General features: G+C 40.9%; 2 protein-coding genes across 2 annotated transcripts; one reads left to right on the forward strand and one right to left on the reverse strand.

The window, feature by feature from the left end:
- Positions 1–4,445: 4,445 nt before the first annotated feature.
- Positions 4,446–8,496, forward strand: LOC139301941 (proteasome subunit alpha type-6). Its single transcript, XM_070925460.1, has 7 exons — positions 4,446–4,613; positions 5,558–5,652; positions 6,423–6,504; positions 7,036–7,191; positions 7,308–7,486; positions 7,674–7,768; positions 8,288–8,496. Exons 1-7 carry the CDS (start codon positions 4,538–4,540, stop codon positions 8,343–8,345), a joined length of 741 nt encoding a protein of 246 aa, XP_070781561.1. The 5' UTR covers positions 4,446–4,537; the 3' UTR covers positions 8,346–8,496.
- Positions 8,497–10,393: 1,897 nt separating this feature from the next.
- Positions 10,394–12,838, reverse strand: nfkbiaa (nuclear factor of kappa light polypeptide gene enhancer in B-cells inhibitor, alpha a). Its single transcript, XM_070925578.1, has 6 exons — positions 12,554–12,838; positions 11,907–12,012; positions 11,583–11,790; positions 11,393–11,481; positions 11,024–11,284; positions 10,394–10,918 (listed from the first exon to the last, which is right to left on the reverse strand). Exons 1-6 carry the CDS (start codon positions 12,787–12,789, stop codon positions 10,889–10,891), a joined length of 930 nt encoding a protein of 309 aa, XP_070781679.1. The 5' UTR covers positions 12,790–12,838; the 3' UTR covers positions 10,394–10,888.
- Positions 12,839–14,119: the final 1,281 nt, after the last annotated feature.

A 14,119-nucleotide genomic window follows, 5' to 3' on the forward strand; every position in this document is an offset into this window, starting at 1 on the left:
AGCCATGTCACAGACGAGCATCATTTGTTTTTGTAAGACTACTGCTACCACTTGTAGCAGCTTGAGCTAGCAGGAAGAGGTGGCGTTGGATGACCTTTCACCTTGCTGGGCTAATTTCTTTCTTAAGAGTTTCTATAACATAAATTTTCCTTTCAGTTTGATTGATGAAATCCAGCTATGACCTTGCATTTGCTTTCTCTTCTTTATTTTGCTTTCTATTAGAAGTAAACTACAGTTAAGTTTTGTTTTCCCTGTTCTCCGGCCTCAGTAGAATCAAACGCCAATAATGTGGGACATTAGATCAGGAGATCGGGGCTTGTCTTATCCAAAATATAAACCAGGTGTGATTTGTTTCTCAAAGTCTGGCATCTGTTCTGTGCTGCAGAGTAAAACTTATCTACCCTCTCTTTTGAAACCACACTTGTTGCATAAAATCACCTGGTAATCTGTGTAAAGTACCAGGGCGGTTTAGCCTTAAACTCCAATGTCACTACACCAGCCTAAAGATCTTCATGCAACCAATCCTGAATGACAAGATTCCAATTTATTTGCATCACATTATGGGTTTTCCATTTAAGTCTCATACCTCGAGCATTTCCTTAAGCATTAAGTGTGACACCACTAATTGCAGCTCACCTTGGGGCTACTTGTGCAACCACTGGAGTGTTTGCAACATGACAAACCACCAGATAATTTGCTATTGCACACAGCTCAGCAGACTTATATCACTTTTGTATCAGTCTGCGTTTTAGTTCACTTCAGATAAGCTGTTCCTAGAAGCTGCGCGCTGCAACCAGCTTCTTAGAAACTGTGTTCCTCATGTGTGCTGTGAAATATGATGAATATTTGTTTTTTTTGTAAGATAAATTATTATATTTTCATGCTTTTTAGAGTAAAAAAAAACATGCAGTGGCTCTGAGCACATGGTTTGTACAGAAAACCAAATACAAAAGACGGTTTCAGAGAAATATTTTTGGGAAATTCTAAATACTCGTACAGTCGTCTCCTCCCAGGCTGCTCTGACTGAACCCCTGCGTAATCCAAGCTGCTGTTAAAACTATTAGAACTTAGTTATATGTGCGTATATAGGTATTTTTTCTTTTTCACCTCTTTTCCTTTTCTTATTTTTGTTTGTTTTTATCGTATCTTACTTATCAACATTATTATTATTTTTGTTTTACTTATTTTACTTTTCCTCCCCCTCGCATATACCTACACGCTCCTCCACTTATATGAATATATGTGAATACAGGACACACTTACAAAACACTCTTTCATACATGCATGTAAACACATACATGCATGTAAACACATACAAATACCAACTGATAAACATCATAACCTCTGTCTTACTGTTTTGTTTTATTGTCTGTAAATTCTGTTACATCTATATCTGTCTAATCTGTCACATTTTGTACTATGTCCTATTACAAATATTAAAAAATATATATCAATATTAATAATAAAAAGAGAACATATAGAGCTAATAAAGGTCATTAAATGAACCCTAAATTATTATGGGAAGGAAGTTCTTTCTGGAACTGTTGAACTTCTTGTGAAATCTAATTCTTTAGTTGCTGTCTTTTTCCAAAATTGTTCAGGACTTTTATTTTGTTTCTGAATATAAAACGCATTTAAATTAGCCTTTTCTGAAGATGGAAAAAAATACATCAAACAAAAACAAAATAAAGATCAAAATGACATTAAAAAAAGATGCATTTAAAAAACAATTTTCATATAAAATCATCCCTTGTTATGGAAAGAAATGTTTGATTCAAACTACTTATGTCTCATTTTAGGTTCTGAGGGTTTTCAAAGAACGGCCTCATCATACTAAATGTTTCCCATATTGCCTAACATTGAAACTTCTGTGCTTGGAAAACATTAGCCAGGCGGTTTGGTGGCTGAAAAAAAAGAAGCATTTTCATAGATGGTGGAGATCCCCCCGCACTCCAGAAATCAGCCCCACGCCTCTTCTCTTAGAGCCGCGGGTGGGGGTCTTTCTGGTTTCAAATGTGAATACAGTGTGCAAACGCTGCACTGGTATTGTGCGAATGAGCCGTGCTTTTGTGGAGTGACAACGGAAGCATGGGGGTAGAGAAAGAGAGAGAGCAGAGGTGGGGAAGAGGACACGAAAGGGGGGAGGATGGAGAGATGTATCAGGACAGAGGGGCAGCGGCATGAGGGAAAGCCTTTTAGGGCATTTATTTGACTCAGACAGCATCCTAATTAGGCTAAGAATACGTCTGATAATGTTCTATAAAAATGAATCATCTAAACTCGTACAATGAATGTAGGATGGGTTCATTTCTAAAGCCATCTTAAAACTGCTTATATTTGGAGTTACAAAATCCACGTTGGAAACTCTTGTGTTTATCCCTCTGTAGCACTGTTTAGTAAGATGGAATAGTTGCAGTTGTGCAGGAGTGGACAAACCTTTTCGCAATACTGGATTTTGCGTTAATATTTAGATGATTAACAGTCTGTTGTTAAAGTACCTTATTGCATACACGGTGTGTGATTGTGTCATATTTCAGAAATGTGGTTGAGTGGTTAAATACAAATACTCCCATGTATGTCATCTGTGCTTATGTCGCAAACAATATAGCTTTTAAAATAGGATTATGACATGGCAACCAAAGACGGGGACTTTTTGCTATAAAACGACATGAGAAAATGTTATAAGATAACCCCTGTTGGCACCGCACACATAAGATTCAACACCTGCTAATCACTGATCGTGATACCACACTGAGTCATTATCTAAATGTGTCGGTAACTTATAAAGAGGAAGCAAACATCCTCCATTCAGCTGCATTCACTACCTGGGGATGGAGGGGAAAATCCCTCATGACACACACACATTTGCACCTTTTTTTTCAGGAACAAGGAAATGGGAATTGGTTGCGTTCCAAGTGATCTGTCGGTGATTTTGTTCTGCGAATTGAAAAATAAAAAAATGTGTGTTTGTGTTCCATTTTAAAGATGGCATTACTGTCACCTGGCTTGTTATGTGACAGGGAAAAGGAAACCTGTGGTATCATCAGAGAGTATCTGTTTTCACTTTGTCTCAGTAAGATATAGTTACAATTTCAGCTTCTTCTTGTAGAAAGCGTCTTTAGCAGGCTAAAAGGAAGCTGCTCAGTTTACACAATATTAGAAATATAATAGCTAACGTGTCACGATATGTTACATCCAGGGATGACACTATTAAGACTAGACACAAGTGTAGATTTATACTCCCTCTCCTTAATTATTGATCAAGATGGTCCATTAACTTGTGTTTGTGTGTATAACAGGTAAGATGCATGAACACCTGTACATCACACTGTACATTTAATGCCATTCAATGCAGCAGCTCGGCAACCCCAAGGTAGCTTTTGAGGCAGCAGTTAGTGGTGGTTTTGTACTGAATTGCATTATATTGTAAGGAAAACATGGCAGGAACAATTTAGCGTGCAGTCCTGTGCAACAATGAGTGACAAGCTTCCTGATATAGTTAAAACAGAGTTAAATATGATTCACAAAGGTAGTACAGGCCTTTTCTCACAGCAGACAGGAAAAGTGTAACTTTAGGGTAACTAATGATGAATTAATGATGGCACCTTTCCATGTAAGTGTTCCAGTAAGACGTGTCATTGAGCCAGCATGCACCCATGTGCCTTTTTCATGGGAAAATGACACATGTGTCTCATGACACAGCACAGTAACACAGGTGTAAATAATAAAATAATTGGCTGGCTGACTGTCATGGCATGGCAAGGGAAACTTAACTGAGCGGTATGTATGACAAGTCAATATGTCAGCTTATATGCACTGAATCCCATTTCCACACTAACGTTACATATTCATTGTATACAATATGTACTATATATTCTGTTTTGCAGTTTTTATACAAGATGTCAACATACATAACTGTTTCAAACTAACAGGAAGTCATAAAATACTCATTGTTTTGGTTCCCACAGACCAAAAAAACCTTCAAAAAGCAGTGGTGGAATAAGTATTCAGAACTTTGACTTAGTTAATGCAAGGACAACTAGCAATACCACTCTGTAAAGAATAAATACAGAGTAGTATGGAATTATGATCAGCAAAATGTGCATAGATATCAAAAGTAGCATACTCATGGACAAGGACACAAGGGTCAAGAGTAAATAGCATTTTTCATGTTGAGGCTGGTCATAGTATAGCTAATTTAACTAGCTTAGCTACTTTATTTACTGTTGGGTAGTTAAACTTAAACTGCAAAGAAGCTAATAATTATAGCTGACAAATAAATGTACTAGAGTTCAAAGTAGCATAAAATGTAAATATTCAAGTGAGTACAAGTAGCTCAAAAAAGTATAGTACTTGACTATTGAGTATTATAGTGAGTGTGAGTATTATATCACCATGGAAACGAAGCAGGCCTCTCAAACCGGATGAAGTTCGGATCCCATCAGTTCAACTTCCGGGTGGAAATATTGTGCATGAAGTAAAATCTGCCTGCAAATTCGTTTGGACGAACTTCTCGGCCAACTTAACCTCTGTAAAAATGTCCCGAGGCTCAAGTGCTGGGTTCGATCGACACATCACCATCTTCTCCCCTGAAGGAAGACTCTATCAAGTCGGTCAGTGTGCGGATTTGTTCAGACAAAAGCCGGCTCGCAGGCTCATTTGTTTGCTAGCTAGCTAAATGCTCTGTCATGGTTCGCTTAGCTTTGTTTGGCTTCTAGCTGGTAAATAACACTCCGCCAAAGCGAAAGTAGTATCATATAAAACCATTAAAGTCGCAGTTGTGGTCTACCAGTTGTCATTTTACGTCTACTCTGCTGATGCTTCAATTAAACAAAACAGCGCGACTCAAAATAGCTAGTTAGCTCGCTAGTAGGCTATTTAGCATGGTTAGCACTGCAGTCAAGCAAGCTGATTCATTGTTGAAAGTGTCAGATGTCATGGTTTTGGAAGGTTAGTTGAATGTCTCTTTTTATTAAACTGATTTAATAACGATGGCATTTTGTCGCAATGACAGAAATGAAATGTATTAATTATAATACCGTAAGCGTTGGTTGGACTGAAAGGGAACATCCACCCTAAAATATTAAACACATACGTTGTTTCTAGAGTGTGCAGTTTAGTTTTGAACTCTTAAGGCGTGAAACTAATCCAGTCTGTTCTTAAGCTGGACTGGACATGGGCAGGACTTGATGTCATCTGATCAACAACAGTCAGGAGACGAATCCAAACAAATAACAAAACAAGTGTGTGGAAATGTTCTGTAATACATGGAATATTCCCTGATTATGCAGCCGTAAATCCTACAATCATTTAGATGCATCATTTCACGTCTGACCCCCGTGCACCCACAGAATCAGGCAGTGGTTAAATGTCAGCTGGCCACTTGGATGAAACCTGATGACAGGTCATTGTTGCTCCAGTTTTCCTGCTGATGGAGACTGTGTTTGTGCATATTGACACTGCTGTTCAAAATCATTTAATGCTGCGCTTGTTGTTCACTATTCCCTAACATTACACTTAACACTTACTAACGCCCTCTTGTCTTGCTTGTTTGCAGAATATGCTTTCAAGGCCATAAACCAAGGTGGACTCACATCAGTAGCAGTCAGGGGGAAGGACTGTGCAGTTGTTGTAACACAGAAGAAAGTACCGGTGAGTTGATGTTAGGTCTGAGCAGCGTAAACTCACATCCTTCCCATCTTCCCCACATGTGGCCACATCCATACTGACAGTAAAATGTATTCACTATAAAGCCATTTACATGGGGTGTTTTCATGGCAACTTGATATGTTTAATTAATTTGTTAGTGAGTTAATGTACATCCTCTGTTCATGTTTAATTTGGAATGGTCAATCGTAAGCTTGACAATACACCTCATTGTCTCTCTACTGGAGAATCTTAAAGCTTCACATTTTAGAGGTATATTAGGAGTATATTTGTCGTGTTTTAAAATTTTAATTAATTATTTAGTCAGTACTGTTGAAATAGTGACTGATGGTCATCATGTTTTTAGAGCCCAAAGTGGTATCTTAAATAGTTGTTTACTTGTTCTAACCAGCAGTCCAAAGACTTTTTTTATATTATCTGAATCTGAAAAAAAACAAGAACTTCAAGCATTTTTGAAGTTTAAAAGAGAAAATGTTTGGTAAAATAAATGACTTGAAGGATTTATTTATTCAGTTTTCATAGTTTTGTATTGGCTGGGGATGTAATTGCATTTACTCTTGATTGCCAAATGTATCTTTGAATGTGGCCAGAGGGGGCGATCGGATATTCAGTGCCTCCCTGAGTGCATGTAATATTTGTATGCATTTTAGTTTATTCTGATCACATGAATACCCAAGGTACTTATTCATTTGAATTTTTGGATGCATCAAAACATGGTACCGTTTTCTGTTAAAACCCTTTCTTCCTTGAAACAGGACAAGCTTCTGGATTCCGCCACAGTGACCCACCTTTTCAGAATAACAGATAATATTGGATGTGTAATGTCTGGGATGACAGGTAAGAAAAAGACATCTTTATAATATTTAATGAAATAGGCACATCTGTTATGACTCATTGGAATTTATTATTTTCAGAATTTATTAAAACAGTCTTAAAACAGTTTGTTTTGAATATAAAAGATTGGGAAATTGGACTTTTTCTTCACATTTTTCTCCTCACTTTCTATTACCAGAAGTAAACATGCCACCATTGTAAACTATGGTGGTCAGCATTTTCTTGCAGAAGGAAACACAGACATTTTTCAGTAAATGGGTACCAAAAAAAATCAGTTAAAACCAAAATAGCTCTTTCAAAAATCCCATGTATTTTCAGGTAAAATTGAAAGTGATGAGTCTTAGTTGGCATCTCTGTTCTCCTCAGTCACCACATTTACTGTAGCTGATGGTTCCTCTTTCTAAACTAGTGTCAGTCGTGCTACGAGAACAGCTGCATTGGAGATTTGAAGTAGCAGTATGTGTCAGTTAAATGGGATGCTTTCAAACAAATCGGCCACTCTTCCCTCCTCCTCCTCACCCTGTTCTCTCGCAGCGGACAGCAGGTCCCAAGTCCAGCGAGCTCGCTACGAGGCGGCCAACTGGCAGTACAAGTATGGTTATGAGATTCCAGTGGACATGCTGTGTAAGAGAATTGCTGACATCTCGCAAGTCTACACCCAGAACGCCGAGATGCGACCACTGGGCTGCTGTAAGTGTATTTATTCATTTACAGCCGGTGTTTTAGCATTAAGACACATGTATAGGTGTGAAACACTGGAGCCAAACGTCCCTGTCTCAGTTCTCTCTGATGCCCGTCGCCTGCAGGTATGATCGTGATCGGCATAGACGAGGAGCACGGCCCCCAGGTGTACAAATGTGACCCGGCAGGCTACTACTGCGGCTTCAAGGCCACCGCCGCTGGAGTGAAGCAGACAGAAGCCACCAGCTTCCTGGAGAAGAAAGTGAAAAAGAAACTGGACTGGACCTTTGAACAAACTATTGAGGTACAAAAACAACCTCTTTACACTGATGTAGCAGGTTGATGAGGGAAGTAACCTTTAGAGGTGGTCCAGCTGTTTGGCTTCTAATTTTATAACCATTATTTTAATGTCAAGTTAATTATTATTATACAATATAATCGAACTATAAACACTTATCTCCCTACCCTACCTCCCATTTTCTCCCCTTCAGACGGCAATCTCTTGTCTGTCAACCGTTCTCTCCATCGACTTCAAGCCCTCTGAGCTCGAGGTGGGCGTTGTCACAACGCAGGACCCCAAGTTCAGGTAAAAGACCAGCAACACATGGCAGTTTGGCTCATACCACTTTTGTCTGAATTAACCCTTGAAAGACGAGAATAGCAGCTGACCACAGTTTAGTTTTTAGTGTTGTATCACGTTGATCATCGGTCGGCCATTGCTGCTCACATTCAACGTGATGTACGTCTACATTTTCAGAGGGATTGGTTTAGAAAACATACATCGTTTTGTCTTTTAAAATGTCAAAGCAGTAAAAATGCCTGTTTATAATTTCACACAGCTTAAGGAGATGTATTCACATTGCTTCTTTTATTCAACCAACAGTCCCAGCAGTCCAGTTACTATCATATACTGCAAAGTAGAGCATCAAATACTCAAATTTGAGTAGCTGGAACAAGCTAATGTTTGGCATTTTTGCTTGAAAGTGTCCCTGATTTTCTGTCGGTCACGAATCGGTTTATTGATGAATCGTTGAAGCGCTAGTTGGTCTTAAAATCAACTTTGGATATCAGAGTCACCATCCATGTCCCTGTCTTCTCCCTCCAGGATTCTGACAGAGACTGAAGTGGACACCCACCTGATGTCCCTGGCAGAGCGGGACTGAGCGAGCAGAGACGCGTCACCTGTTGGATCAAGTTAGAGCATGATGGGATATGCAGTTCCCAGATGGAGACTGGTGTTATCTTTGTTCGCTGTACATTTTCCCCACTGTTTCATTAAACAACAATTAAAAAAAAGTTTTTGGAGTAAAATAACCATTTTCCACCTGTGTCTTATTTATTGTGAGGGTTGATGATTGTTCTGCACATGGAGCTGTTCGCAACATATTTACAGCACATAGATATGATATCATTAGCTGTGTTTTCATGTGTCGGTTGAATTTAGCAGCAGGGGGAAATGTTTATTGGAACACGATCTGTGCAGAGCTCGACCTCTGAGCTTCCTGTTTGTGGCTCCGAATGCACAGAAAGTCACATGACACACCAGGTGCTGCGGAGAGTTTATTTTACTACTCTGTGATGTAGAACTGATTTGACCTAATTTTGTCAACATTTTGACAATCTTTTTTTTTTTTTTTTTACGCACATATAGCATGTCAGAAATAGATTGCTTCAATTCACCGGATGTATCATACAACACAAATAGTTTCTCTTTGAAAGGGAAAACTGTGTGCCGGGGGGGGGGGGGGGCGTGGCCGTGGCTAAGACTTCTCGTCCAGCTCAGCTTTTGTAAGGGTTTTGTCATCGACACACAATCACAAATGATGATCAGTCATTCCCCATTGCTTTTAGACCATTTCCCATCAGTCTTGTGTCATCACCTGTTGCCTTTTTTTTAAATAGCTATTACAGAATCAGAAGTCCAGCTAAAATGTTTTTATTCCTCTAATCTTTAGGACTTTCTGCTTAGTGGAATGTTTAAAGCCTCTGTCTCTTATGTAATTTCCACTGTCATTTGGACAGTGAAGTTACAACTTTGTCCTTGGAAAACCCCCCTGCTGTCCTGTACAGGACAATTCCAGGTTAGAAGCAGTATATACACAGCTATTAAACCTAATCACTCAGGGACATTTTCTGAGTTGGCTCCAGTGTCACTTCATACTGGGAATTGGAGCGGTGCCGGTTACTTCAGGTCATTTGTTGAGTACATTTACTCAAGTACAAATTTGAGAAGCCACTACAGTTAATTGACAGCTTTAGTTACTTTACAAATGATTTTACAAAAAATGTTTACATACAAAACATGAAGAGCTTATAAATTGCTATAAATTAAACTACCCAACAGCACAGCTGAAACCATTATAAATAAACTGGCGACTATTTTGATGATTGTTTAAGTCATTCTCATGGTTCCTGCTTCTCAGAGGTGAGGGTTTGCACTTTGGGCTCAGAGTAATTGTGTTGGCATTTCTCACCGTTTTCTGGATTTTTACAAACCAAAAAATCAATGAATCGGTTAATCGGAAGAAAAATCTGTGATTTAATGAAAAAATCATTAGTTGCAGTCGCACACAAAATGAGTTCCACCTCAACCAGCTACAACAGTGAAATCCTGCTTTGATATTAATACATGAGTAATAATCTAATGATATAAGAAATAATAGTATATCAGTCACAAGTGACGTTTTTCTGCATTGAGTACTTTTACTTTTAATACTTTTAAGTACATTTTCCTGATTATACATACATGCTTTTACTCAAGTCACACTTTGAATGCAGGATTTCTACTTGTACCAGCGTATTTTTTTTGTTTACCCAGGTAAAGGATCTGAATATTTCCCAGACTGCAGTTTCCTGGTCCTTGTGACACAAACTTATGACACATCTAACACATTTTCCCACCATGGTAAAAGACACTTCCTCCTTAAGAAATTTCCTTAGTATGTCTAGCGATAAGTGTTAGTTCCTCACTGCTATTCAGCGCTAGCAGCAGGGTAGGGCTGGAATATTCAAGTACACTGTGTTCCTCTCATGCCGCCCAGGGACTTTCAAACGCGGTGACTCACAGAGACCCGGTGGCCTCGCCCCAACAAGGAAATCCCAGACTGTTCCAAGCGGCTGAGCAAGATCGCTTTTTGTCTGCGAGTCTGGGCGATGACTTTCGTCCTCGTCACTTTGTGCGAGTGAGAAATGATACTCGTTTTACAATGTGGAAAGGCCGTGAAACACATCATGACGTGGAAGGAAATCACGTGCTGAGTGGAGGAAACACACCAGTCACTGCTGTTTATATTCATAAACTTCTTTTTATTCTGGAGCCATTTTTTGTTAATAGTGTTTAAATTCACACAACATATGTACAGGTAAAAAAAATAATATCTCTGTATTTACAATATATTACACACGTCTTGTCTAGTATATACACATCAATATATATTTATACAGTATACAGAAAGACTGTATGGAGGTCGTGGTCTTGCTGTATTATGCTTTTTTTGGTGCGGATCATTCTGTGGTCCGGACCGGGCTTGACCAGACTGGACGCCATCTTCATTCATGTTTTTGCGGCCCCAGGACCACCGCTCTGTGGGCTCGGGACCTGGACGGGGGACCTGAACTGATGTTGTCCCTCGTTGTGGGGCCGTGGCTGGGCAACCCAGCAGCAGCTTCACTGTCGTTCTCACCGCGAGCAGAGGGACGGCTCGGTTTACTTTCCGAACTTTATGTCATCGTACAGCTGTAGGAAAGAAAATAAAAGACGTTAGGAACCCAAACCTTAAAGATGTGATTATATGAAATCTTAAGCTGGTGTTGAAGTGAAGACGTAAGACCAGAAACTGACCTCATCTTCCGACAGGTCCCCATCCTCCATGTCGCTCTCATCTGTTTCGCTGTCAGGCAGCTCCCTCAGCTCCTGTGCCGTCCTCTCGTACAGCTGGTGGCGGATCTCCTCGTTCTGGCGTCCGTAGGTGAGGTGGTACGCTGTGAAGCCGCCGTAGTTGAAGCAGTTAACGTCGGCGCCAAGGTCAAGGAGGCAACGGACCAGCGTGGGGTTCTGGAGGTCCACAGCCAGGTGGAGTGACGTCCGTCCACTGCACTGTTCCTGTCGGCAACAACAAGGAAATAATGTTAGGTTCCTGCTGCATGCGACTGAGCTTCTTTCTGTTTGCAAAAAGTTCAACAGGCCGCCTTCTGAGTGCATGACACCTACCTGTGCATTGACGTCTGCACCCAGCTGAACGAGGCTCTCAACCAATGAAATGTAGCCGTTAATGGACGCCAAGTGGAGGCAGTTTTGTCCTGTGAGGAGAAAAGAGCTCAGTTAACAACCAAATTCAAGAGCTGCATAAGTGAAACATGATGTGTGTGTCTTTAGGAGTGCTACTTCAGCTCAAACCTACCATTGTAGTTGGGGAAGGACACGATGGAGGTGAGGTGGCGTTGGGAGTTCTGGGTGATGACGCCGAAGCAGGCGAGGGAGCCCCTCTTGCAGGCGATGTGGAGAGCCGTGTTCCCGCTGTCGTCGGACAGCCGCGGGTCGCAGCCAGCCTTCAGGAGCCTCTCGACCAGCTGGGGCTGTTCTGTGATCACTGCTAGGTGGAGGGCCGTCTGAGGAGACACATTCAGAGGACATATTTAAGTTATTATCTTGACTTTAAAAGGCAACTTGTGTGCACGATGAGGACGGTAATGGTTTGTGTTTAGGTTTGACTTTGTGTTATTACCTGTCTCTGGTGGTTCTGTACATTGAGGAAGTGGTGATTGTGAGACAGCTTGATCATCTGGAGGGCATGTTCTGTGGCTTCATGAATGATGGCCAAGTGGAGAAGCCTGTGGTGTGAAGGGGGAGGGGGGGGTTAGTTAAAATAGTGCTTTTCAAAAAACATTTAAAAAAATTACGCACAGAGGAAATGGTTCCAGCCAAATAAGAGAGAACAAAGCCTGCGCAGCGGAGTGTTTCGCAAGAATGGAGTTTTGTCGGGTTATTTCCACCAGTTGTGGCTTGACACATCTGATGCTTTATCAGTTCCTGGCAGCGGGCCAGGGACTTTCCTGAACTCGCAGAGCGGACTTTAGCACCGCCCAGACTGCGCTCTAAGCCAAAGTACACACACACACACACACACAGGGTACGCGTTATGCTGCACACACACACACACACACACACTTTTAAAGGCCTCTTGTTTTCGTGCAACTCTCGACAATTTCCGCATTTCATATATTTCCAATGCATTACATTGGAAGTTTAGAAACTGCGCACGACTGCAAAACTCCTATTTGATTTCCGCAAACGGATGACATCTGCAAATGCGTAATTGCATTATTAACAAAACACACACACACACACACTCAACTATTATATGTAACTTACGTGTCACCGTCGTCTGTCACCGCACTCCGCCAAGGCTCGTATTCCTGCGTGGTGAGATCCTCGCTTGTTTTCACCTTCAGGTCCTCAAAGTCGCTCACCAGGTCGTCCTCCTTCAGGGAGTCCAGGCCGCTGTCAAAGCGGTCCTCGTGGCACGGCAGCATTTTCCCGTGCTTGGACTCCATGTTGTCCAGGTTATAATCCATTTGATTGTGGTTAGACATTCTGTGGACGTCCATTGTTGACTGTGTCGCGAGTGGCAGCTCCGTCAGTACGTGCGTGCGCAAAGGTCAGGGCAGAATAGTGCAGCCGAGGGAGGCGCGCTGGGTTTTGTGAGCTCGGCTGGGCGGAGCCTCGGCGGGGATTTCCAATTGACTTATCTTAGAAAAAGCAAAGGGAAATCACACCGTGCTGTGCTTTTGTGAGAAAAATCCCCCCCCTAAAAGAGACTCAGAGTGAAAACTTGTAGTTTCCTATTAGGCACCTATTTTTCACCTGTGATGTAGGTTAGGGGACATGACATTACTTATTTCAGTGAATGAGACACGATGGGCATGAATGAGAGGGAGACAGTCCCCCCCCCATGACAGGCTCTTGAAGAATTCCCTTCTGCACTTGGGGAAATTATGTGTTTCAAGTGGCTAACCAAAGTACCTCTTCATATGTTTCCATTTATTTTCCATTTTTGCTTAATTTAACCAAATTTAAATCCGCTCGAAAAGACACATCTAAGTTTTTCAGTATGAAGTTCACTCCAGAGTTCATACTGAACTATAGCCCACACCTACACTAATAACCACACTGTGTTATCATATAACTGCTCTGAGTTCTGTGGCTGCCATAACTGATGTAAGGAACATATTTTATTTAACTAACTTGTATTCCGCTTAGTTTGAGTGGAAAACGACTAGAGTCTAGGGTAAAAACACATTTAAATATATGCATGTTCTGCATGTAAGTATGTGCCCTTTATGTATTTGCTTTTTTATTCTATTAAAGATTATTAAAGAGATGGCAAGCCTCAGAATATTTTTATCATTGGGATCAGACCTGCCAAATATGTCCCCATCACCCTAAGGCATATTAGGTTCAGGTTTTTGTGATCTTTATTCATGGGATTTGCATGAGTGAATTTAGTGCATGTCATGTAAAAACACAGCAAACTTACAGCTAGCATATTCAGGGCTCAGACAGAAGAAGGTGGCAGGATTTCCACCCTCGCTTTTGTACAAGGTTACACTACAAAGTGAGTTGAGAGTGCATGTGGAGGGGGAAAGATTCTAAAGTTTCCTTGTGGAGACTCCCTTATGAAACCAACACTGCATGTTCCACAATAGGATGTTCTGGATTTACCCGCCTTGCATTGCACACGCTTAACACAACCCCTGGAGGTGAAATCCTGCACAGATTATCCTGGAAAACACTGCATTAAATCATCAGCAGAATATGTATAACTTTTCTGACTTTTGGTAGGAATTTTCAATTTTTTCCTTGTCTTTCTTTTTTTTTTTTGCATTTGCTGCTTTTAGGAAATTCCTTTCTGTTGCGCATGTTAGCAAAGTGCGTGAT

The sequence above is a fragment of the Enoplosus armatus genome, chromosome 19, assembly GCF_043641665.1.
Source record: "Enoplosus armatus isolate fEnoArm2 chromosome 19, fEnoArm2.hap1, whole genome shotgun sequence".
Taxonomy (NCBI): domain Eukaryota; kingdom Metazoa; phylum Chordata; class Actinopteri; order Centrarchiformes; family Enoplosidae; genus Enoplosus; species Enoplosus armatus.